The sequence below is a fragment of the Passer montanus genome, unplaced genomic scaffold (assembly GCF_014805655.1).
Source record: "Passer montanus isolate IOZ18808 unplaced genomic scaffold, ASM1480565v1 scaffold55, whole genome shotgun sequence".
NCBI lineage: Eukaryota > Metazoa > Chordata > Aves > Passeriformes > Passeridae > Passer > Passer montanus.
Window position 1 is genome coordinate 3,163,706 of NW_024370485.1, and position 25,198 is coordinate 3,188,903.

The 25,198-nt window shown below is 41.9% G+C and overlaps 1 protein-coding gene across 22 annotated transcripts in view; it reads left to right on the plus strand.

Moving 5' to 3' along the window:
- Positions 1-25,198, plus strand: part of RBFOX2 (RNA binding fox-1 homolog 2) — a 171,746-nt gene that overhangs the window by 135,488 nt on the left and 11,060 nt on the right. For 4 of the 22 annotated variants that reach the window (XM_039725387.1, XM_039725395.1, XM_039725393.1 and 1 more), the window contains 6 exons: positions 8,014-8,106; positions 10,836-10,896; positions 13,272-13,325; positions 13,459-13,551; positions 14,670-14,802; positions 22,713-22,755. In XM_039725387.1, the coding sequence (XP_039581321.1) occupies positions 8,014-8,106; positions 10,836-10,896; positions 13,272-13,325; positions 13,459-13,551; positions 14,670-14,802; positions 22,713-22,755 (477 nt within the window). The other 18 variants (XR_005629393.1, XR_005629385.1, XR_005629390.1 and 15 more) reach the window with 18 other exon arrangements.

Genomic DNA, 25,198 nt, shown 5'->3' on the forward strand with positions numbered 1-25,198 from the left:
TTCAAATTTCCACCCATGTTGCCCAAGATGTGTTCTGAAATTCTTCAGTCCTGTATTATCTGGAAACCAGAAAGCCATTGATCTGTATACAAAAGACATGAGTTTTAGTCCTTTCTTCTCATCCTGTTTCTACTTAATACCATGGTTTTCTCAAGTTTTGTTTTTTTAACAAGACATTCTGAACAAGTAAATGTCTATATAGTTTAGTGAGAGTTTTACTTCCCTGCATGGTTAAAAATCTATATGCTTTACCAAAAAAATCAGCTGTGCTGACTTCGTAAATATTTATTCTGCTCCCTGCTGTTCTTTTGATATTTATAGGCCAAAGCTACCTGTGAATTACTCTTGATTTTAGTCATTATTGTTTGGTTTTGAGAATAGCCTCTGGCCTCTATCAAATCCCTACTTGTTCAGATATAATTGCAAAAGAAAGAACAAAAATAACTGGCCTGGCAAAATGTTCTTCATAACCCACTGCCTGTGCTTTCCAGAGCAGTGTTTTCCTCTTCACACATGAACTTCACTCTCTCTCTCTCCCATCCATACAGCCCTGTGTATTAAACGCCCACGGCTGCCCTTTCCCTTCTAGGCAACATTGACATTGAAGGCTTTTCTGTGAAGACTTGATTTATGACTATGAAAAGTACCTTCTTGTGCTGTTGCTAAAGCCCAAGGCTTCTGGTTTTCAGTTAAAACAAAAATTATTGCTGAAGAGTTCCTTGATGAATGTTACCCTGAACCATTAATAAATATTTGGGAAAAAAAAAAAAAGAAAAGAGAAATGTTCTTCTAGTCTTCGTTCACCATGCAGTTTTCCACTGCTTTTTGTCGTCTTGCAGCAAAAAGCAGTTACAAAACTGGTAGCCTGTATTGAGGGATGTCCAGAATCTGAACAGAATGAGAAAACAGCCACAGAGTTATTTCATGGTATCTGCATCCTTCTCACCCAAAATAATTCCTGTTTTAAAAAGAATGCAAGATTCTTCCTGCTTAGCATGAAAATGGGAGGCCCCAGTGTTTGAGTGGGGTGTAGCTGCACGAAGCACCTGGTATTCACATAATAATGGAAAAACAACAGTTTGGTGATCTGATGGTGAAGCAAAGGAAATGGATCTTTCTGGAGGCCACTCACTCACTCTTGGGTTCTTTCTACACCTTAGGAAAAAAATCTGAATGCATTTTCCTGCCCTGTGGTTTCCATTCTAATCTAATGATATGAAACCTCTCTCTCTTCTTCTCCTCTCTCTTGGGAATCCGAAAGCAGATGCTCCTGCTGCCTGCCTTGTGCTGTGTTCTCAATGCTCCCTTCCCTTCCCTGGGTTCCTAAGGGTTGTAGTGTTTTGTGTATATGTTTTGTAAATATTTTAAAGGTACAGTGGTAAATCACAAACTGCCCTGGGTTGGCCCCCACCCAGTGTGCGATGGGGTTGAGCAGCGCTTTGTCCCTGCCGAGCTGTGGCGGGAGAACTCTACTGGGATAGCTCCAGTGCTGGTCAGTAGGAGGGGCTGGAGGAAGCGTTCAGGTAGCATTCTTCATTTTGAATCCACCTGAGATGACCAGGCAGTTTTCTTCGACAGCCTGGGGAAGATCTGTCAAACTGGCTGCATCTTCAGGGTCTCTGTGTCCTTACAGAGTTTGGTGACCAAAGAGAGAGCTGGGTGTATCCATTACAGCCACTTCTCACCTCAGGTTATTTCAGAAATGGTATTTGTTGACTTTCTCTATCACAGCAGCGTAGGAGGCAGTTAATGAGTTTTGCTGATTCTTCTCTCAAAGCAATGTGAATTCTTGTTTTGTAACTCGCTTTCTTCCCAGATTCAGTCTGTTTAGTAGGAGTATATGGGCCCTGGTAGACCTCACACTGCTACTGCTGCGCTCTGTGTGAGAAACAAGATAAAAACTTTAAACATTCCTTGAATTACATTTTGTTTTCTTCTTGTTTAATAGAATGATGTCAGTCTTCCCTTGATGTATTTGGCTTTTTTCGCTTGCTTCCAGGAAACTAGCTGTTTGTTTCATTTATCCTGTTTACCATTACATTTCTAGCTCTGACTGGTATAAGTGCCTTTAAATAGCATTCTGCCCATGGTTGCAGTTTACCATGCACTTCACTGAACCGTGAATAAAACACCTCCAGAGGAAGTCGAGAGGATTCCTGCTCCTTTTGTTAGTGGAGATGCATCCTCTAGAAGCGTATTTTGCCACTATTGTGGTGAATCGAGCAAGTGGACATATTTGCAGAATTAATGCAGTCTGCCTCTCTAATGAGTACCCTGTGGCATTTGTAAAACTGCAGGGGAAGGGAATCCAAGCTCTTTGCCCACCAGCTGTGTACCGTGTGGCATTCCAAGATGTGCCCTCAATGACATTCAGAGATCAGGAGTACATGAGCACACAGCAAAATCGTGGCTGAATAGGGAATGGGTTTTGGTGGTTTTTGGGGTTGTTTGTAGCTTTTTAAATGGTAAGAGTTCATATTAGAGCAGAGGAGCTCATGGTTTCAGGGTACTGTAAGTTTTATGTCCCTCACTGATTTCCTCTCAAATCTCCAAGTTCTTGTGTAGGACTATAGTGCCTAGAAAGGCTTCATATTTACTTTAAAAATTAGTTGTAGTAGTGTAGTTATGAGAGAAATTGCATCTGTTGGTGTTTGGATTTATGTAAGTAAACCTATGCTAACTAAAAACTTCTGTGGAAGCTGTGTGGATTTTTAAGTTTGCAGTTAACTGTAGTTTAAGATAAGAATGTGACTAGGTTTTGATAATGGTGCCTTAAAGATTATAAGTTTGCATGTGCATTTATTTCTACTTTAAATGGATTAGGTGCTTTGAATTGAGGCACTTTTGTTCTGGACGTAGTTTCCACTCTGGAAAGCCCCTTATTACATAAAATGAATTAGAAGTCTTGTTTTCATTTTAATTCATCTTACAATTTCTGTTCACATTTCATCAGTTGAACCAGAAGTACAAAAAATGTAATTAATACAATGAGGTTTAAAAACAAGTTAAGTACTGATGACCAGCATCACTTTCTCAGGTCACCAAATCTCTTTAGGATGCCAGTGGCATGAAGGAGACATGACCAGTGTCCCTTTATCCTAGTTCAGTGGTTTCATGCCTTGGAGTCTGCAATACTGAACTAAAGAGATCAGTTAGTCCACACACAGAACTGATGTATTTAAACTTGAATTTCAGGCTGAAGTTTATGGTTTCATAGTATAAGGTGATCTACTGCTTCTGTGGGAGTGCTTTTCCAGCAGTGCTTATTTCGCTATGTTGGGAGCTGGATCTGGGTGCTAAATTAGCAAGACACTAATGCAGCAGGGAGAGAAATGAGCTTGTCTTCAGTCAGTTCAGCCTGTTGAACTCGCCAACCATGCAGTGAGATCCAGGATCAGTTGAAGGGAGGAGGAGCAGCACACACCTGGGGATGACTGGGGCTGTGAAGCCCCTGTCCTGAGCTGGCTGGAGCTGCTTGGAAACCCCAGGCTCTCTCTGCCCAGCGCTGCTGGCTGGGCTCCTGGCCCTTGCTGCTGGCCTCTGCCCCCTCTGCTCTTTTGCAGCAGGGATTGGCAGTGGAGCAGCTCAAGCTGGATTGTGGAAATGAGAGAGCTTAAAAATAGCCCTGCAGGTTTTTTTGAAGATACACTTACATTTTTTTTAGTCAGGTTAATTTCTGCATCTGACTCACCACATTGCACAGGTACGCGGACAGGTTCTACACGTGTTTGTGCCTCAATGCAAAGTGTGGCATGGGGGCTGGGAAGAGCTGGAAGAGCTGAGGAAATGGTGGCAGCTTGGTTTACACAGATGTTTTTACCATCATGAAGGGTGCATTTGTGTGTGTGACTTCAATGATTTGTTTCTGGATTTTGTGCTGGGTTGCTGTCGGTGCATTCAGTCCTGCTCATCTCAGGTGGATTATAGCTGAAACCCTCCTACTCTTTCCAAATGCCTTGGAAACAGGCAGCCTAAACTGCTGCCTCTTTGGCAATTTTTTCAGGCTTCTAAAAGTTTCATATCGAAATAAAGGGGGAAAAAAAGAAAAAAACTTGGTTAGAAACAAGCACAGCAGCAGATAACAGCAAGGCTGGTTGCTGGCTGCGTGCTCCAGTGGTACAAGGCAAAGACGCTGCTGCTGCTGAGGTGACTGGTCTAAACTCCATGACAAACGAAGGGTTAACAATGCATGGATTTCAAGGGGCTCTGTTTAGTTTTCTTTGGTTTTATTTCTTTTTTATTTTACTTTATTTTATTTTTGTTGTTGTTTTTTGTTTAATTTCTGTGTTCTGGCCACACCCAGGAGAACCGTCTGGTTTTGATTTCTCCCTTTACGGTTACATGGTAAATTTTCTTTCTCATTCTTCAGAGATGGAAACGTTCAAATACTATATATATACATTTATTATTTTTTTCACTGCTCATCATGTTGCTTGTTATTTATTGCAGAATCTGAGGCCAGACTAAAAGGGTGACAGTTACTCGGTCTCTTCAGGCCCTTTCAATAAACCTTTGGGTAAAAAGGGGTTAGTCTGGTACTGCAAATTTCTCACTACTCCTAAAAATGTTTATTGGAATTTAGTGTTTGCTGGGTTAAACTTATTTTCTGCATGGGAGAAGTTTGTGGCAGTTGCTGGTGGGGAGGAATTGTTGAAAATTGTAGCCTTGTTATCATAACAACATTATTAAACTCAAACAATGTGTATAATCTAAATTTTAGAAAACCCAAGTATTGTTTTCATCTAGGATCTTCCCTTCCTCTGGCTCCATACCTATTACTATGGAGCAATTTAGTACCTGCTATAAAGCTAAGCTGGTAAATATTGGATACCTGCCCCATCTTTTTTTTTTTTTTGCTTGCTTTGTTTCTTTTTTTTTCTTTCAAGGTCAAGACAACCTTTCTGAGGGAAAACTGAAAACTGTTTGTTGCATATGTATTTAGGTACAAATTAATCCCTATTCTTTACAGGTCATCTGTGAGAAGGAATAAAAAATATATGTATGTTCTTTTTTCTCTCCCACTTCAAAAATGTGTGTGTATATGCATATATCTAATTGCTAGTTTTTAAACTTAGAAATAACAAAAATGTCAAGTGTGGCTCACCTGTTTTTCCTGAGGAAAATTTGAACGTCTAAGAGATGCATTAATATGACAAACCAAGAGGACACAAATACTAACTGCCATAGTCAACTATGTAAAGTATTAATTCAGCATTGACATTAAATGGTGCTCAATAAAGAGTTGCACAAGCTAAGGGCTGATCTTTCAATAAAATATGGTTAATTAGTTATGTTGTCCTGAATCAGATTAATTCTGGTTTAATTCACTTTGTTAATTGTATTCATATAGTCTGCATGTGGATCGTATGCTACCTTGAGTTAACTTAATAAAAATACTGAAAATCCCTGCTCGGTTTAAAGATATTTAATAATTATGTAGTTTTAAAAAATCCCATACAGACTCTACTAATTGCAAACAGATGTGAATTAAAATAGTCTTAGTATGGTTCTAGCCTGCACAGATTAATGTCTAAAGAATTACTTTCCATCTGCACTCCAGCTTTCAGTTCATATTGTCACTGAAGACATAAATTTCATTTGTTCTCCACAGGCTTGTCTAGAACAAACAGAAATTTTAATGCAAAAAGAGAAGAGGGAAATAGAGATTCCTCTTGCAGTCTTTACCTCCCCTCCTCCCCCAACCTTTAAAGGATGTTTTTTCCGCATTATACAGAACCAGAGGGAAAGGTGTTGCTCTTTCTCAGGCTTACCTTTCTCTATAGGGGCTCTTTAAAGCAGGCACAGTACCCAATTCCTTCATAATGAGCTGTGCTATTACACCTCCTGCACACCCCCCCAAGTTCTCTGCAACATATTTGAGAGTTATATGCAGTTGGGCTGTTTTATTAGCCCCTATGTCTTGTAGCTCTGATTTTTAATTCATTTAAACAGGGAACTTCTATGCTGTTCTGAAAGAGGTATCAGTTTGTTGTTTATATAGCTCTTTATTTATAGCTGGAAAAATTAAATTATTTGAAGCTTTAGATTATTGGGTTGGAGCCCAAAGGAGCACTTCTGTTGATCTCAGCATTGCAGTACTGGCTAAGATCCTTTATTATTGCTGTTCAGGGGAGAGGAAAAAAACCTTCCCCCTCAAAAAAAACAACCACCACCACCCCGAATTTAAAAAATTTGTGGCAGTTTTGTGCTGGGAACCTAGCTGTGGATGATAAAGGCCAGCTTGTCACTTAAACAGCTTGGGCTGTTCATTATTAGTATTGTAAAGACCTTTAAAAAGCACTTGAAGAATAACGGCTTGCATGTGTCTTATTGCTAACAATGCTTAGAAATCAAGATGCTGTCTATTTTTTGGGCTGTCCAGTGCAAATACATGCTGATCCCAAGGTGCATGAAGGAGGTTGCCTGGCTAGCATGCCCCTTCCCTGACAAGCATAGCTCTAGATCACTCTCATCACCTCACTCTTCAGTTAACACTGCAAGGGAGTTTCCATTACATCAAATACAGGCTTTGTTGTTCTGCTCCTGAGGGTACTGGAGCCAGTGGAGATGACTCTCTGTACATTAAAGCAGTATTTGCTTTATACCAAGCCACAGGAGCCAGTTATTGCTGTTGTTAAAATGTCCTGAAAGCAGAATGCAACAATGGTTTTTGTTTGGGTCCACTCTCTCTAATGGCATGAAGAGTATCTCATCACAGTTGTCTGTATTAAGATGCCATTTGCTCCTAGTTAAAATCCTAATTCATTTTGTCATGTTGGCTCTCTCTTAATGTCAGTGCACTCAGCTCTGTGGAAGGAAGCATGGTCTCTTACCCTGCCCTGCTGTACCACTGCATGAGCTGGCAGCAGCATGAGCATGTGTAGGACAGGCATGTGTTGCTTGTCCCTTCATGGGTGTGGTAAACCTGAATTTGTGTAACTAAAGCAATGTTTTGGCAGTCCTTGAGCCTTTGTGGTTGCTCCAAGCAAGGCATGTCAGTTTTTCTGGAAATTTTGTATTCTAACTAGGCAGAGATCTGTTGCTCTCCACAGCACAGAGGTTGCCATCTCAGAACACAGCTGAGTAAGATGGGTAGCAGGGAGAGGTAGTAGAGGGTCAGCAGTGTCATACAAAACCTGCCTTGACCAATGAATCAGCATTTAGGTGTTTAGATTTACAGTCAAGTCCACCACAGTACTCAGAGATAAGAATATTCTGGAACCTACAGTATGTGATATTCATTAAATATGCTTATTTTATGGTGCCACCTAGAAGCCTTGCTTACTTTCAGGGCCCCATGTATCATTGGGGAAGTTACAGGCTTAGGAGTAGGCATGAGCTGTGCCCTGAAGAGCTTACAAGGGATGCTTTATAAAAAGCCCTTCCTTTCAAGTGTTCTAAGGTAGGTAATTATTACTGTCTCCATTCTACAGGTGAGAAAAGCAAGGTTCAGTGTTTGATTTTGCCCAAAGCTTTGCAGAATTCCTGATCCCAGGCATGAACTCAGATTGCTGCTCACTCTCATAGCAGTTTCTCAAGAGGACAAAGTGCTGCTCAGTGTCAATGTCTTGTACTGTGTCTGGGGTGGACGGGGGTCCTACAAAATTTGGTGTTCATTAAGAGGAGAGAGAAGCCCTACTTGGGCTTACCCAGCTTGCCTATGTCAGAGCAGGGTTTAGTGTTTTTAAACAAAAAACCAAACGAAACCAAAATGAAAAATTGTCTCGAGTAACTTCGTACTTCTTTTTTGGTCTGGCCTCAATTGCTTTTATGTTTCCTTTTTTTTTTAATTACTCTTATTATTCTTATTATGATTACAGTTCCTTTTTTATTGATTTTAATTTCTTTCATTTATGAAACATGCATGAACGAACAATGTGACTCTAGGAGGTTATTGCTGAGTTGTGCTGATGTCGATTTCATACTGTGATATTTTTTCTCTATTTACCTAGAGATCAGTATTTCAATATATAACGATGTGCATGTTTTCCCCCCTTCTCCCGCTGCATGCAGGGATTCGGGTTCGTAACTTTCGAGAATAGTGCTGATGCAGACAGGGCCAGGGAGAAATTACACGGCACCGTGGTAGAGGGCCGTAAAATCGAGGTGCATGTCTTCAGTAATTCAATTTCTTCTTTATATTTATTCTTTTGATTTCTTTTTGTGTCTTGCCTCACTTATTTCACATTTGGATCCCAGTCTTGTGTGTGCGTGTGTGTTTGTGTCTGTGTCCTTCACCTCCCAGCACTGAAATGTATAGAAGTTTACACCCTTTACAGAATATTTTTATTGTTGTTTTGGGTATTTTTTTCCTTTTCTTTCTTCTTTTATTTAGTTTTATTCCCACCCACTCCAAGTTTTTGCCCTTCTGCTGTCTTGATTTTTCCTTTGCTTCAGTTTGCGAGGCTCCGATTTCCTGTTACCAGGCCTGAACAAAACTAACTGAAAGAGTACTGTCCAACTTCTAACTGTGTCCAAAAAAGAAAGCAGGGGGCCAGCCAGTATCCTCTCTTTCCTCTGAGGCCAGTTCTCCTCCATGCAAGTGTGAGATGATGCCTGTGGGAGGGGTGGGGACACTGGGGGCGACAGCCCCAAGTGGGCTGTGCTATACACACTGCTGGTTTCTTGATCTGCCCATGGTCAAGAACAGGTTTGGTGAAAGCTAATCCTAAAAGTTTGCTAGCTCTCACCACTGGGGAGGGAAGGGTTAATGTTGGCTGGCCATCATGGCCATATGTTGGGCATGACTGGTGTTGACCAGTTTGGTGTTCCACTGTGTTGAAGGCTAACTGGCATCATCCCTCTCTCCTTCTTTCTTTAAAAAAAACAAACACAAACCAAAAAGTACAAATATTGAAACAAAAAAGCCGCCGTTTTTGAGTAAGATGTCTGCATATTTTGCCTTTTTTTTTTTCTGTTTTGTTTTGTTTTTTTATTTCCCTTTCCGATGGTTTAGCGTTTAGGGCCCTTCACTTGACTCACTCTTTCCATGGTAACTATACACAATGCTGGCGATGGTACGAGTTGGCGGTAAGTGAAACAAAAGTGCTAGAGAAGAAGCTTTTTCTTTTTTTTTTTTAAATTTTTCTTAAAATTACAAAAAAAAATTAAGAAAGAAAAAATCCATCTGCCATCTCACATTAACACTACGAAATGTGATTTGACTTGTTGTCCCCACCCACCTCCTTCCCTTTCTCCCCCTTTTATTTTCAATGCTGTTGAGTAATGCCGCCTGGACTTTGGATGTACATATTGTTTTGTAGCAGTCTGAGCTGTTTGATTACTGACTTCATGGTGATTTCCCCTTGCACATCTTACTCAGAGTTACTGAACTCCAGTTTGGCTGGTTTTTATTAATGCACCCATATCCTCTTCTCTCTCTCCTGCCCCTTCTTTCTGCTGCTCTTTCTATCTGAGACCTGTTTGTAGCTGTTATTGTTTTTCCTCTCTTTTTCTTTCTGCCCCCTCCCCAGTTTATTTCTTTACTAAGTTAAATGCAGCTGTTGGTCTCTTTGCTGACTGGTGGTTTCTGATTGGTTCTGGCATTTTTTCCTTTAAGTGCTTGTGTTGCACTTTGCTGTAGCAGCTGATTTCAGGCACTCGCTCCATCTAATGATTGTCTGTGAGACCCTATCCCCTCACTCCTCCCCTCCCCACCCTCTGAATCAATTGTGGTGTGTTTTTTTTCTTTCTTTTTTTTATCTGTGTGTGTTTAACTGCATGCTCTCAGTCTCATCATTGTTGTTTCCCATTCTTTCTTTTTTAAATGTGTAATGTTTCTATTGTTTTGGGTCTGAAACAAGAGTAAAATGTAGCTCTGGACTCCCCACCCTGTGTGCCCACCATCCATACATCTCAAGGGCCTGAGGCAGCTTCTATTTCTGTATCCGTTTTTTTTTTTTCTTCTTCACTCTGGCCTCCATTCCCATTGGGCATGCGTTTTGATAAATTATTGATGATCCATAAAGACTTCACCCTCCTTGCAAGAGCTTTGAGGCTGACACGGGGCTGCAGTAACTTGGCTTCCAAACTAGTCCATCTTTTCTTTATCAGCACCATCTCTGCAGTAACACCCCACTTGCTTGAGCAGGCAAGCTGCTTGGAACTGTGCAGAGCTCTGTAAAGAGGGTAGAGGGCACAGTAAACCCAAAAAATATCCAGGTCTGCTGCTATGTATTCTTTTTGTCCCATGAGATTTGTGACAAGGAAAAAAAATTATCTGGAAAAAGGTCTGAAAATGGTGGGTGTAAATCAGTGAGTATGGATCGTCTAAGGAGTTGGTGATGTTCCAGAGATTTCCTCAAGCCTTGGGAGTTCAAATCTAATGCTGAGGGACTCCAGGCTACCTTTTTCTACCCAAATGTCCTGCCAGTAACCTGCTGGGCCACAATTCCAGCAGTGAGCTTGAGAAAGAAGTCATCTTGTACATCAGCTGGTTCAGTTCCCCTGCCCTAAGCTGCAGAAATTATTCCTGCCTCTCTAAGAGACCTGGACAAAGCACCTAGGGTTTTGCCCTTTTGATCACTGAGCTGTAAATAATCCCGTGTCTAGGGATGGCAGGGTGATGGAGAATCTGCACTTTACTCTTGTTGGCCTTTTGTTTAATGCATAATTTTAAAATGCCATGTTTAGCTGTAACTTTTATAATTAAATGGCAACTGTTAAAAGTAATTTAAAGATTGCATTAATGTAAAATTAGCTGTTTAATTTTTTTTTTTTGCTCAGAGAAGTATAGTGTGTATGTGTGTGTGTGTGGTATCTGAGAGTTTTTTACCATTTTCCCTAACGTTCTGTGCTTCCTTCCCTCTCCTCCCCCTCCCCTTTCTTACTTTTAGGTTAACAATGCCACTGCGAGAGTGATGACCAATAAGAAGATGGTCACACCGTATGCAAATGGTAAGAGAGGCTGTTTGTACTAGTGATGAGCTGAAACGTTTGAAGAAAGACAAAAGGGAAAAGTCATGACCTCTCCTCAGGACCAAAAGGAACCAATAAAACCTCACAAACTCTAATTTATATCATTATATCATTCAGTACAACCCAAAAGTGTTTGTGGAGGAACACCATTTTCCAGATGGAGAAGTGGGGACAGAGAGAAGTAGGGACATGCCCCATGTACCCAAGATGGGTGAAGGTGCCAAGGACCAGTGGTTGCCTGCCCTGCTACTGCAAGCTGATTCTGCGTGGTGGGATGTGCAGTGCTCCTGTGACTCACTGCCATCACATAAATACCTAAATAAGAATGCAGAAACATAACTTAAGATGCTTAATGTAAGTAATTAGCTTAATAACTTAAGATAGCTCAGTTTAGGTTCTATCTGTAAAAGTACAGCTATTCCCAGGCAACCAGCAACACAGAGCCTTTGTGCTGCTTGTTTGCTTGCTTTTTGTTTCACACTGCGTGTGCTCAGTGAATTTTCCAGTGAACCTAAACAGAGAAAGACCAAGTTGTTTGGGTAGTGAGGAATCCTGTTTTGTTGGGGTATCTTGGTGGTTCTCTGTGAAGTAATTTTACTCCATAGGCATATATGGCATAAAAAGTCATTCTCCCAGCAGAACTGAATGTTGCTTTGATAAAGATTTTGAATCTGAGTCTTTGTCCTGAACCGGGCAGCAAAGTTCTTTTTGGTGTGAAAATGTTCCCAAACAGTTTCATCAAGGCAGGAAGCTGCATACAGGTAGTAGCTGGTGTGACAGTCTGTTTTGATTACAAAGTAAGACTCCAAACTGAGAAGATAATTTTTTTATGTTGCTCTGCTGCCGACTTACTGCGTGGTCCCTTGCAAGTAAATCTTACCTTGGGTACTGAGCTGAGGAAACAGGGCCAAACAAAAGGCTTGGGATTCTGGGTCTCGCAGTACCTGGAAGGAACTAGGAGATTTTGTAGCAAAAGGCAAGGCATCCATGGTACATTGTCCTGAAAACAAGGGCAGAAAACGTCTGTCATGTGTGTGACTGGTAATGAAACTTGGCTTGTTTGTGAAAGTGATAACGTACAAGAATATTTTGCTTTTGCAGGCAGCAGTTTAAAGCCAGCTTTAAAGCTATGCAAAAAAATTTAGTATTAGACGAGGCTTAAGGAGTACTAGCAAGTATGGTTGTACAACTGTTATTAAATTTAAGAGTTAACAGTCCTGTTGTTGCCACCACTGGAGTATTTTGCTATCAAGGTGACCAGTGTAGCAGCAGTGTGCCTGTATTTGCAGAGGGAGCCTGCACTGCATCTGTCATTGATACTCTGCCAGCAGGTGAGGGGGTGGTGTTGGTGGGCTGCAGTTCACAGAGTTGTTCATATGGCTTCTAGAGTGGTTAGAGGTGTTAAAAGTTCAGCAAGTGCACATGGGCTACCTGACAGAGGAAGTGTATTTATTTTAAATAAAAATGCCTCTGTGATTGCTAGCTGAAAGCTGAGATCTTTCCTGAAAGGAATGCTTTGTGGAAGCCAACCCAGATCACATTGTTAGCTTTATATCTCTTTTCTCCCCCATTAGAGTGCTGGAGGGGGGAAAGACAGGTTTCTAGATGTGACTGGAAATATGTACTAACTTATACCCATACTTCTTTAAGCCCTATTCTCTTGTAGGTTTTATCTTGATGATTTGCAGTTCTTGCCAGTTATCCAGATTATAATGAAATAATTTCTCTGTGAAGGCTTTCACCTGAAAAGAAGCATAAAGGAGAGAAATACTAAAATAACAGTGAGGGGAAAGTGTGAGATGAATAGAATTATTTGGTTTTATGAACTATAGTTGCGTAATGCAGTTAATGAGGAAATTCAAACACTGTTGCTTTTTAGCAGATCTCTAGCAGACAAGACAGAAGGGTGTTTTGAGAATTCAAGGCTACAATTTGACTTACCTGAGATGACAGTCTGGGCCGGTGGCTTTAGAGAGGGCTTGTATCTGCAGTGTTCCCAGTGAAAGTAGGGAGGAGCTGGCAGCAAGGCTCCTGCAGGGAATGCCAGGTTGCACATGCTCATGGCAAATATGCATATAAGGTAGTTGGCATTCCCACAGCAGTGCCTCCGCCTGCTGTGGATCAGCTGATGTTTTGCTGTTCCCTCCGATACAGTGACCTGGACCTAGAGCTCAACATTAGGAAAGGGCAGTTGGCCTCCATCTACACCAAGGGGGATTGAGGCGAAGCAGAAATTGGAAAGAGCTGTGCATGTGGAGCTGGGGCGCATGCAAGAGACCATTCCCCCTACCCACGCTGCCCGTTCCTTCTCTTGGTGTAGATTTTGGCATTCACTGCAGTCTTTGTTGTTTCAGGTTGGAAGTTGAGTCCTGTGGTTGGAGCGGTGTACGGCCCTGAGTTATATGCAGGTAGAGCTTAAGTAGACACTTCCACTTCTGCCATTTAACTGCAGTGGTGTTTTTTATGTTCTTAATCTGCTGTTTCTTTATAACCATTTTACGGTTTTGTTTTTGTTTTTTATTCTTTTTTAAATTAAATTAGCGTCCAGCTTTCAAGCAGATGTCTCGCTGGGCAATGACGCCGCAGTGCCCCTGTCAGGAAGGGGGGGTATTAACACTTACATTCCTTTAATCAGTAAGTAGCCCCTTATGGCCCCTGTATTGTTACTGTGCTTGAGTTAATGATGACCTGTTACCCTTCTTCTCTCCAGTCTGTATAATATATACTTGAAAGGATGGGTCACGCTGGGAATGAGTTTACCTTGAACCAAAGTATAGTGTACAGTTGCTGTAACTTGTTCATCTGCAGTATCTTGCTGTACTGCTGGATGGGTCCTTCTGCACCACAAGGAGGCTGCAGAACAAGGGGAGGGTGTGTGTGAGGAATAGGCCATTCCCTTGCTCCCCTCCCTGTATTGAAATGGAAGAAACCAAACGGACAAATCCCTAAAGTACATATTATACAAGCTGCTGAACCACGGGTCTGCAGGGCCCCTAGTGGCATGCACCTGGATGCATGCTGGGTTGGGTTTGTGCCCTGGGACTCGTTCCCTCTCAGTATCTGTTTATGACGTGTTTGCAGATGCCTCTGAGGTTTTACAAAGTTTCATCATGAGCCAGTTTACTTCAGTTGAAAGCATTATAATAGAGGCATTGCTATATGTGGTGCCAGTTATTGGTCACACTTGTTGAATGAAGGTGGGCTCTCAGTAAACTGGCATTTTATGGGAAATTGCTGCTGCTGTTATATGGGCTATCTTGTCTTTCAGGCTTTAAAATGAACATACAGAGGATTGGGTGGCAAAGAGTGGGAGGGGAAAGGAGGGAAGAGACTGATGTAAGTTGGTTGACTTTAAGGGCCTCTTGACCAATTATTTTAAAGAGCCTCTGCAGTTTTGGAAGAACTGCGTGCTGTATTGATAGTAACTCCCCATGCTTCTCAGACTCTAACCAGACTGCATGGCAGTATCGAAAGGTGGGGGGATTTGAGCCCTGTTTGGGGTGGGTAAGGCATGCCAAAACATTAACCTCTTGCATGCCAAACCTCTCTGCAACCCTTCTCCCCCCAAAGGCCATGGTGTAGCAGGAAGTATGTATGGGATGCTTGCTGGGTTATAAGCATGTCCTTCTGCAGGATTGATGGCAAATGTCCCACCGCTGTGGAGCTGTCGTGTCACTTTGTTTGAAGCAGGTGGTTGTTCTCTGGGGCAGAGCTTGTATCCTTTTCACCTTCCACCTTGTCTATCTTCACAGTTCCAGGCTTCCCCTATCCAACTGCAGCCACCACAGCCGCGGCGTTCCGGGGCGCCCATCTGAGGGGCCGAGGAAGGACAGTGTACGGGGCAGTGCGGGCAGTACCTCCCACGGCCATCCCTGCCTACCCAGGGTAAGCACTGGTCACAAGAGCAGAGTGCTCTGCACAAATAGCTAATCAGTTAACAAAAAACCCTAAAATTGTCTGGATGGTGAGAGTCAAGATCTTGCTAGTGCCAGAGCATTCTGCACATGATGGCATCCACTGGGGGCAAATCTAAATTTTTCTGTGTTCTTGACTGAAACAATTTTCAGTACTTGCTACAGCTTAAAGTGCTGATGGGTTCCTTCTCATAATTTCTCAATTTGTCTGCATATGTTACTTATCATCCATTGACCCAATATGTTATAGTGCTGCTGAGAAGGACACAAAGAGAAAATCTAAAATTCCTGAAAAGGTTCTGCTCTTTGTACTCCATTTGTGTTTCCATATTCGGGAATGAGGAATATTATCCATTACCTTCATGCCTCACCATCTGGCAGTAGGACACAGAAGAGCCAGTTACCCACAATGGATTTGCTTTCTTTGTTGGAGACAGTTTAAAAAGGTTTAAAACAAAGATTAATCAAGTCCATTAATTTAAAGCTGGGAGCATTTGGGATGTAGAGAGAACATAATGCAATGAAGCAATGGCAAAGTGTGGCCTTAGCATTCTTTGCCCTCAGATTATCACTAGTAATGCAGTGCAAAAAATGCTGTTACAAAGGAGTATTCTGCTGTTTAAAAGTAGGGGGGATAGGTCTGTATGTGAGTTTTGTTTTGGGTTTTTGTTGGTTTGTTTAAATGTGGTGGAATGAGAGCTAAATCAGCAAATCCCTTCCAAACCGTCTTTTTTTTTTTTTTGTTTGGTTTTTTTGTTTCTGATTTTGAGGATGCTTTAATCATATTGTCTCGAGTTCTACTTGCCATATTTTCCAGGCAATGTTCTCAGAAAGAACAGGAGTAGAATCGAATCCTCCAACACAGAGATGTGGACTGATCCTTCTTTTCCTTTACACTAGGCCAAAAGGGAAGAAAAAAAATCATAAATCTTTTATTAAGAAGGAAAGTGGCATCCATACAAATCAGTGCAGGGAGCTGGCCTGATCTATGCTGGATAAGCTCACAATACCTTTGTGGCAGATTAAGTGAAGAGAGCTACTGTGACCCTTTTAGAGTCTAGTCTCATATTTGAAGTGGAGCTCCAGGAAGCAAGCTGCAGTGCTCATGTATCTGTCTAGCTTTGCTCTTTGGCAGTTTTGGCAATGTTTGTATTTAGTTCACCAGAAGACTTTAAATGAAACCTCTTGTCTAAATGTTCTGAACAGAGTGTTTCTTCTGGGTTTTCAAATCCACTTTTTTGCCACCACTCCTAGTTTACATTCTCTGTCCTCTAACCATAGCCTCTGGCCTGTAACATGTCTGTCTATTGCTCTAAAAATGGCCCAGTCCAATTTTACTGGGGAGTGCTCCACAGTGAAACAAAGCAGCAAAGCTAAGTGCTACCATCTAGCAGAATATGAAATATTTGCACCAGGGAGGGGGAATGTGCTTTTCATCCCTGGTAGTAACAGCTAGAGCATTCCTAGCCAGAGGCTGTCATGAGTGGGGCACTGGGAAGGCCTTGTCTTTGATGTAAATCCAGCCTGACTCCCATGTAAAACGTTTATTTTCATTTGAAATATGGGCCAGGCTTCAGTGATTAGCCCTTCCAAATACTGTCTCATATCTGTGTTTACTGGTATTACACTGAATTTTTCTGACCTGCTGACTGATCCCATGTCTTCATGGGCAGCATACTACCTAGTAACCATTTACAGGGCACCAGTAAGCAAGGCAGACTCACAGAGGCCCAGAACTGTCCCTAGTCCCAATCACTGGGATGTAATTAACTACTACTGGTGGTTTTTGCCATCATAGTCTGAGTCTCTGCAAGATACTGTATAGAACAAATTGGATTCCTAGTGGAATAATACAAAATGTGCAGTTCAATTCCATGCTGCAGTAACCTGTAGGACAGCCACCACTCAGTGTGAGCATTGTTGACCTCCACGGGGTCATGGAAGGCACACGTTCCTGACATCTTGCCCTCCATCGGTTACTTTCTTCCTGGCCAGTGGAAAGATGACACCATAAGATCAGTCAGCAACATGAATGACCAAGACATAGTGAGTAATGTGGAAGAAGACAGTAAAGTAAGCTGCAGGTTAACTCAAACCTGATAGAAGGAATTCTTTTCCCAAACCTCAGTGGTGTTTAAGTTACAAAACTTAATGGTATCATTGCATTTGAGAGCTTAGCAGAATTTAAAAAATACAGAATGTAGATTAATGAAAGCTCATTGGTATTGCCATACTGGATCAGACCTGAGCACCATCCAGGTTAGAATAAGTTTTGACAGTGTCAAATGCTAAACCAGAGGAAGATGCAAGAAATCACAGCTCTTAATAGTTTTAATATTTATTTCAAGAGCTCAGGATTTGCTAATGCATATGTGGAATGCCCATACTTATGCATGGCCTTGGTTGTTTATCCAAAGAAGAGTTCTGATACCTCAGAAAGCAACTGCTTAGACTATTGTAGGTGAGTTAAATAGTCACCTAAATCTGACTTTGAACAGTAATGCAACCTTCAGTTTTAACTGAGGTGCCACTTGGTAGAAATAAGAAGACATTATTACTCTGATATAAAGCACAAGTAAAAACTGTACTGGAATATTGCCCTGATTTGTAGCAGCCATGCTTTTAAAATGAGAATGCTAATATAAATGCTATATAAATAACACTTCAGACCAAAAGCTGAAAGAATTCAGACACTCTGAAAAAAACTCACCTACCGTAAAACTCTCAAAGTTAAATAAACTTGATAAATTTTATTTCTCAAACTATAGGTTAGTCATTGACTTGTGCATGGTCATTAAGTACCTATATGAATAATAGACTTGCCATAGTAAAGAGTAATTTCATCTAGGAGTGTAAATATATATGAGATTCACTCATTTGAAGCCATAGTAGATAGAAGACTAGATACAAGGCAGCAGACAGCTTTGAGGGTTTGAAGTGGGTTTTTTGCTCCTTTTCCAACACAACAGTCAGCTGTTGGTACACCTAAATGTTATGCTGGCTACTTTACAAAACCAGCCTGTTTCTTTTTCCCTTGGATGTTTTAGCACAGCTAGTAGACTTTTCACAGATTGCACCAAGATTTGACTGGCTGCCAGATTGTTTTATACTTCTGGTCAAGCTACATAACTGGAATATGGTTCTCAGATGAAGGAATTCTCTGGTTTTGCTAGCATTAAGAATCACAAATATGGATATTCTACCATATAAATAAACCTTGCTAAATTTCAGCCCTGGAAGTTGATGTCAGTGAAGTCCTAACAAAAGCAGAGATGGAGGATTCATGTGCATTTGGGTGTTTGGATCCCGGAACTCTTACTCTTACCTTTTATTAGTGTTCCTTGCAGTTTTCTCTGGAGGCTGATGCTAGCATCTCTTGCTGATAGAAATAGTGGCCTGATCCAATGTGGTAATGCTTATGTTCATCCAACTGATTGTGTTTAGAATAACTGTTAAAACTGCTAACCTGTTCATAAACCAAGTCACTTCCTCTGTCGTGCGTTTGCCTTTCCTGCAGGAGCAGGTGGAGTATCACTGCTAAAACACTCCTGGTCCTAGATAGAGAACCCAGCAATGTAAGTCACTGCCCCAGGAGCCAAACTCTTTGTTATGTGGTTGTAAAAATATAGCTTCAACAAACATGATCTTATGGCCTGCTTCTCCCTGCTGAAGTGGCTCCCCTCTTCCTCTAACAAGGGTCTCTATCTTCATACCTGCTCCCAGCGCTCTTGGAGACTACAGTAACTTTGTCCATTGGGAATGGAGTGTACTTTTCCTGGGGAAGGCAGCAAGACTAAATTATTCAAGCAGTAGCTAACACTGCAAGATTTTTTTTTTGTTTTATTTTTTTAGTAATAGCATGCAGAATTTTGGCAAGATCTGCTGGGCTTTTTTGTGTGTGTGTGCCTTACAATAGGTGGGTGTCTGAGGGTGGCAGGCTCTTGGCAGCATTTCACATTCCATCTGATGAGTAAAAAATGATAGTCAAAAGAATAGCTAGTGTTCCATACCTTCTTTTTTCTTAATGCTATGGGTAAGTCATGAACATTGCAGATGGTGGGATTAATGCTTTTTAAAGCCTCGAGCAAGTTTGTGTGGAGCTCTTCAGAGGACAAAACTGGAGGAAATTCCTCAGTATGTGAAGCACACGCTGAACTCAAATGGGTGGGGGGCATCCCCTCTCTTCCTTCCTCATCCTTCCCCAACCCCTGTCCCCAGAGTGAGCTGTGTAGTCTTATGCTAGTGAGTGCTCTGGTAAGAGAAGCTATTTGGGAACCCCAGGCTCTGTTTAACAGTTCTTGTGCTTGAAGTTCTGAGAGAAACAAAACTATGGCTTAAAGCAGAAAAAGCACCATCCCATGGAAACCCTTCCAGTTGCTCCTCTCTGCTATGGAATAAGTAATTACTACCAGGGACTCCCACTGCACCTTTCAATTTTCAGATCTTGGACCAGTCACCTAACCTTTTTAGCTCATTATCTCTGCTTGTGAAAGCAATGCATTGTGGGTATTTTTGGTTTTTTCTTTTCAATTACATTTCTCTGTGTTTACTTTGATCAGAATTGATTGACTTGTTTTCCTGAGGTGTTGCATCGGTTCTTTAAGATGCTGAATAATAATACTTTGCATGCTTGTGTGATCAGCCAAATCTTATCGCATGTCTAATGTGCAGGGTAAAAGCAGGTGATGTATGGATGTCAGAAACAAAAGTCATGGAGCCCTGTGAAGCCTGAAAAATGTAATCAGGCACAAGTCTCTGAACCACACTTCCTGATGTAGGTGACTCCAGCCCCTGTGGGATGCCTTCTGTGAAGGGCTCCTCAATTTCACAAGCCCACTTCATGAAGCCAATGTTTCCATGTGTTTTAGGGGGTAACTAAAATCATTCCAGGAGAACAACCGACAGTGGAGGTTTCTAAACCCTTGTGTCTCTCTTCAGGATGTCAGATCTTTTTGAGTCAATATTTACTGTACAAGATGGTGGTTCCCCTCCGTCTCTCCTTTGCATACTGTCTCCCCCTCTGCCCACCCCTTCCCCCTTTGCATGCCATGGAAGATGACTTGGAGCCGTGCGTGCGCACACACGTTCTCTTGCTGATTTGCTCCTGCCAAAAGCCCAGGTTGTGGATTCATACATCACCTGCCTGTGTAAAACGCATGTGCATGCTGCCGTCCTCAATAACCGGAATGTGTTTTCTGTTCTTTTGTTTTTTGTTTGTTTTTTTGTTTTGTTTTGTTTTCTTTTTTTTTGTTTTGTTTTTGTGTGGATTTTCTGCAGTGTGGTTTACCAGGACGGATTTTACGGTGCTGACCTCTATGTAAGTACACACACCGGAGCCTTCTTTGTCCCCAACCCCTGACAAGCCAGCCTTTTTTTGTTTTCTTTTCTTTTTCTTTTGGTTTGTTCGTTTGGTTTGGTTTTTTAAATATCATTTACTTTAATTTTCTTCTTCCTTGTGGATATATATTTATATATTTAGGAATGCAAGCATGCTTCTCTGTCACTGCGCTTGCCCCTGGGTGCAAGACCTAAGCCTTTGGGTTTCCTGATCATTGCCAGGGTCAGTTTATTGGGTGTCCTGTCCCCCATATGCACACTGGTACTAATCAATCTGAGAGATGATTAGCAAATTAAAATTTCTCTCAACACTTCTCTCATTTACATAATTTGGATATAAAAATAACAGGACTGGTTTAGCCTCAGACCTTCCTTTCCTTCTCCCCCTCTTCCCTCCCCTTTCTCTTCCCTCTTGGGGCCCTTTCGGGTTTGATTTGTGTAGCCCACACTACACTGAACAAGTTGTATGTTTAAAAATGTCCGTGTGCCACTGGGATGTGGAGATTATCCCTTTGGGGAAGACACTGGGACTGATTAAAAATGGAGGCTGAGATGCTAGAGGAAAACTGACATCTCATTTTGCTGGTAGGAATGGCACCTAAATAGGCTAGAGTCTCTCACCTCTTCAGGGAATTGTAAAGTACAAATATGTGGAGGTGTTTGGTTACAAGAGTCAGCAGCCTCCTCCTGTTTGGGAATTAGCTCTTATACCACGGGAGACTTTGTCCTGTCATTGTCTTTGTCCTACCCAGTCAGTCTGTATTGCAAATCTCCAGGGAGTCTGTGTGTACATAGGTGGGTTGTGGATGGAGGTATTTGAACTGGCTAGTGAGAAAAGTGCTTTCCTCTCCAAGGGAGAGCTGTTGCAGAGTGGGAATATGGTAGGAACTTGCCTTTCAAAGCCAAAATGTTCTGTTGCCACTGCAACTCATAGCCTGCCTGGCTTTATCAGAGTTCCCAATTGTGGCATTGTAGCTCATAGCTCTCTGGAGCTGGCAAGTTTTGTATATTTGGGTAGGGACGCAATTGTCAGCACAAATTTCACAGTCCTGCTCCTTTGAAGGTGCCTTTCCTGACATTTATAAAGAGGACCCTGGGGTTAGACTCAGGATAATGGATGAAACTAGCTTTTGGGTTTTGTTGGCTTATATGGAGGATCAGGTTCTGGACAGGTGTTTTTTCCAGCCCAGATAGAGCAGTTGGAAGATGTGCTGTCTGACATAGAGAGAACTGTGTACATTTCTTCACTCTTACATACACTATTGTGTGTGCAGTCCTTTAAAGATTGATCTGCCTAGTCAAGTGTTTCTTTATAAAGCTGTGTCAAGGACTACAGAAGGTTCTGTGTTTTCCTGCCTCACTCCTAAAACACTACTTTTACAGACACTGACTTTGCTATGGCATGTAACCAAGAAAATGAATGGTGCTTAGTGCCTCTTCCCACAGAGTGTGGCATATAAAAGGCTGCCATGTTGAAAGGGAAGTCTGGCCAGGGTTACTCCTTATTTTTGAGAAAGCTTCTTCAGAGCTTTTGGAGGAGAGGCTTATATAACATGTAAGGACAGAAACTTCAGCAGTGGAGAACACCCATAACCACCTGGTGCTGCAGAGCAGTACCACCACGTAACACAAAGCCAAGCCCCCAGGTCAGGTTAGAACCATTAGGTGGATTTCTGATGCCTTTGCTGTTGGTGGCAGTGCTGTCACTGTCAGAAGGCAGGATGATGGAAGAGAGGGCTGCATCAAAGTGGATGGTGGTGCTTTTCCTGGTTATTGCTGGCCAGAGCCCTCCAATGGAGTTCAGTTATCATTATCCAAACTTGAAGTTGCCCTTCCAAACAATTTGCTTGGCACAGGTGGAATGACTTCAGTGTCCCTGTGTGTCACTGATTTGTTGTGCTTTTCACTGCAGCGCTTCTATCCCTCTGGTTGCTGTGATAGGTTTACCCAGATTCCAGAAGGTATGGCAGAGGACATTTCAGTTAGGACTGGGGGAAAGTTAAATCAAGGTTCTCTTAAGACTTGTGAGTCCATAGGGTTGTGAAAAGGAGCTGAGCTGGCAGGGAGTGGTTAATGCTAGGCGAGATGAAAGGGAAGTGTCCCAAGTTTGGGCTGCTTTTTCTGCACCGATGCTATGCACCGATTTCTCATTTTCCTCCTCCTCCTTTTCCTCACTCCTTTTTTCTTTCCTGGGGCAACCATCCTGCTAGCCATTTCTTCTGTGAAGAAGGCATTCCATCTGTTGTTGGATGCGTCCCACTCTGGCAAGACACCTGAATTGATAAAACAACCTGCCCCAGGATGCAGAGGGCTTCATTTCGGATCATAAGAAAGGTTATCTTTCTTCTACAATGGGGTCAATCTGGGTGGCGGGGGGGGAAACCCAAACAAACCCACCTGTGCAAAGACTGCTCCTGCCTGTGAAAAGCGTGCTTGCATCCACTGGAAAGAAAAGGCTGGTGAGCCCCGCTGTGGGCTGTATGTATGATTGTTTCTTTCCACAGCTGTGTTTTTTTGAACTGCTCTTCCTGTGTTCTGTTATAGAATAGTCTTACAGGAACCAATCATTAGCGCTAAAATACCTCAGGTAGGAGTGCCAGTGTGACCTGCCAACCAATCAGATTGTGGATTGCAGTGGAAAAAACTGAATTATACTAACCATTCCAGCACCACATTAGAGATGGGAACAGAGGCTTTTTTAGAGCAGCGCAGACTCACGTGTGAGCCAAGCCCCCGCTGTAGCAGGGTGGCGTGTGTCCAGATTTCATACCAAGTGGCATTTCACTCAAAAAAACCAAACAAAAACCAACCAAAAACTAAAAACCAACAAAACTTTAATTCAGTGGAAAGGTTAACAAGGTCATGCTTGTCCCATTACCATGTAGAAGCACTTGCTGCAATGGACACTGTTGTCCTGTCACCTCTTCTAATTCATTCATGCTCATTCCTGGTGCACGTATGCCACCCTTCTAATACAGAAATACCAGAAGCGGTTCTAGCCCTTTCTGCTTCTTAACTTCTGTTGTATGGAAGTATGGGGGTGGAGAAGACACATCTGAGAGATGACAAATAAAAGACCCTAAAATTTGGCTCGCTGCCTGAACCTGGCAAGCATTAAAATGTACCTAACTGGTACCATGAGTTCCATGTTTCTCTGGGGTTATGGACACACTTGTGTCCTAGGGGCAGAATGGCTCTTTGGAGTAAAGAGGGCAGTGACATACTTTGTGTGCCCTTCTAAGGCAGGAAGGGAAGAAGAAAAGGGAGATTTATACCACACTGGCATAGTAAGCTGTAGTTTTGGATTTCCTCTTGCTCTCGTTGGATTGATCACCTGATACGGACTTCAAGAGTTGAGGAGAAGATGTACTTGAGCTGAACCACATAAAATGCTAATTTATTTTCATTAACATACTCAGTAATTGGAATGCTGCTTTAGTTGGGATTGCAGCTTCCTGTATGTGTTGTTTTCCCATGTTTGTCATTCAGAAAACAAGACAATACTGAAAAAGCTGCCTAATGTTAAAGAAGAAATTTAAAGTTAAAATATTGCTTTGTTGATGAGCCAAGGACAGTAACATCACAGAAGAATAGTTTTAAATACGAGATTTTGTTCATACCCAAGCACTACAGCTGTTGGACAGCTCAGGTCTGTAGGCTCAAGCACTACATGGGGAAAGGGATCCAGTATAGCCCCAGCAAGACTGGAATGCCAGATAGACAGAGAAAGAGAGCTTGAATCAAAATAAGCAGCATTTAGGCTGGTGTTTGTTTCTGTCACGTGGTCCCTAGACAGTCCAAAAGCTTGTACCAAAAAGGGCTAATCTTAATTTGCACAGTCCTTTTGGTTGTTTTTAATGCCCAGTGAAAATGCATAAGCCTTCTCACTAGTTCCCATTCCCTTATGGAGGCAGTAATTAAATTGTCCCATTGACAGAAATATCTCAGACAGAACATCTTCACAAGAAGCTCAGCTACACTTACTTCTTTTGAGAAGAGACTAAAGATTTTTAAAAACTGAACCTGTATGGGTAACCTGTCCCTGTGGAACCAAACAGGTGGAGTGGGAGTTTGCATGGCTGTCCTGAGTTTCAGGCACTATGCCACTCATTGGTTTCTTCTGCTGCAGTTTGGCTGTGGCACTGAAGGAATGTGTTGAAGCTGGCAAGGGCCTTTTTTCCCTTTCTCTTTTTTTAATTTTTTTTTAATAATTCTTTCTTTCATTTGGAAACATTTTCCCTCTTTGTTACTGTGGTTGCAGATGCTCTATGCTGTTACAATTTTTATTTACTGGAGTACCTAAAGTGGGTAGCACCAGAAATCACTAGGGGTCCTAGGACCTTGCAGATGAGCTCTGCATATCAGTTATAAGTTTTGTGTGAACAGGAATAGCAGGAGAAAATATCTGGTGCATTGGACAAGCTGAACAGGTTTTAGATGCATTTATTGAATTATATAGGTGGATCCTAGGTAATGGAGAACAGGAGCATCAGCTGGGTAAGGCAACCTGTACAGTGCCTGCTCTGTACGGTCCCAGAGTTTGATGAAAGGATTTATATAAAAACAAATTGTAGTTGCAACAGTTCTTCCTCTTTCCTTCACCCTATTTTGGTGTGTTTGGACCTGCCGGTCATGCTAAATACATCCTGTCTCAGAAATCTCCCAGCTGTCCACACTCATTGCTCCTCTGACAGGAATGCACCATGGCCATTATGATCCCCATTTTTGGTTTTATTTGAAGTACACATAAGTAGACTTTGCAGATTGCTTTGAAATGAGCAGGTCTGCCTGTACGTGTGTACCTCTATCCTGAGATTTTTTTTTTCCTTTTTAAAATAACCAGTAGCTTCAGTTTGCATCAGTGCATGGTTAAAAGCAATACACGTCAGCTATTTCTTAACTTCATTTCTCCAATGAATTATTTCTCCTGTTTTTTGTTGTTGTTTTTTTTTTCTTTTTTTTTTGTTTGTTGTGCAGTTGACTGAAGAAATGTTAACATCCCGCTCTAAATCTCTCAGTGGAGTCTCTGT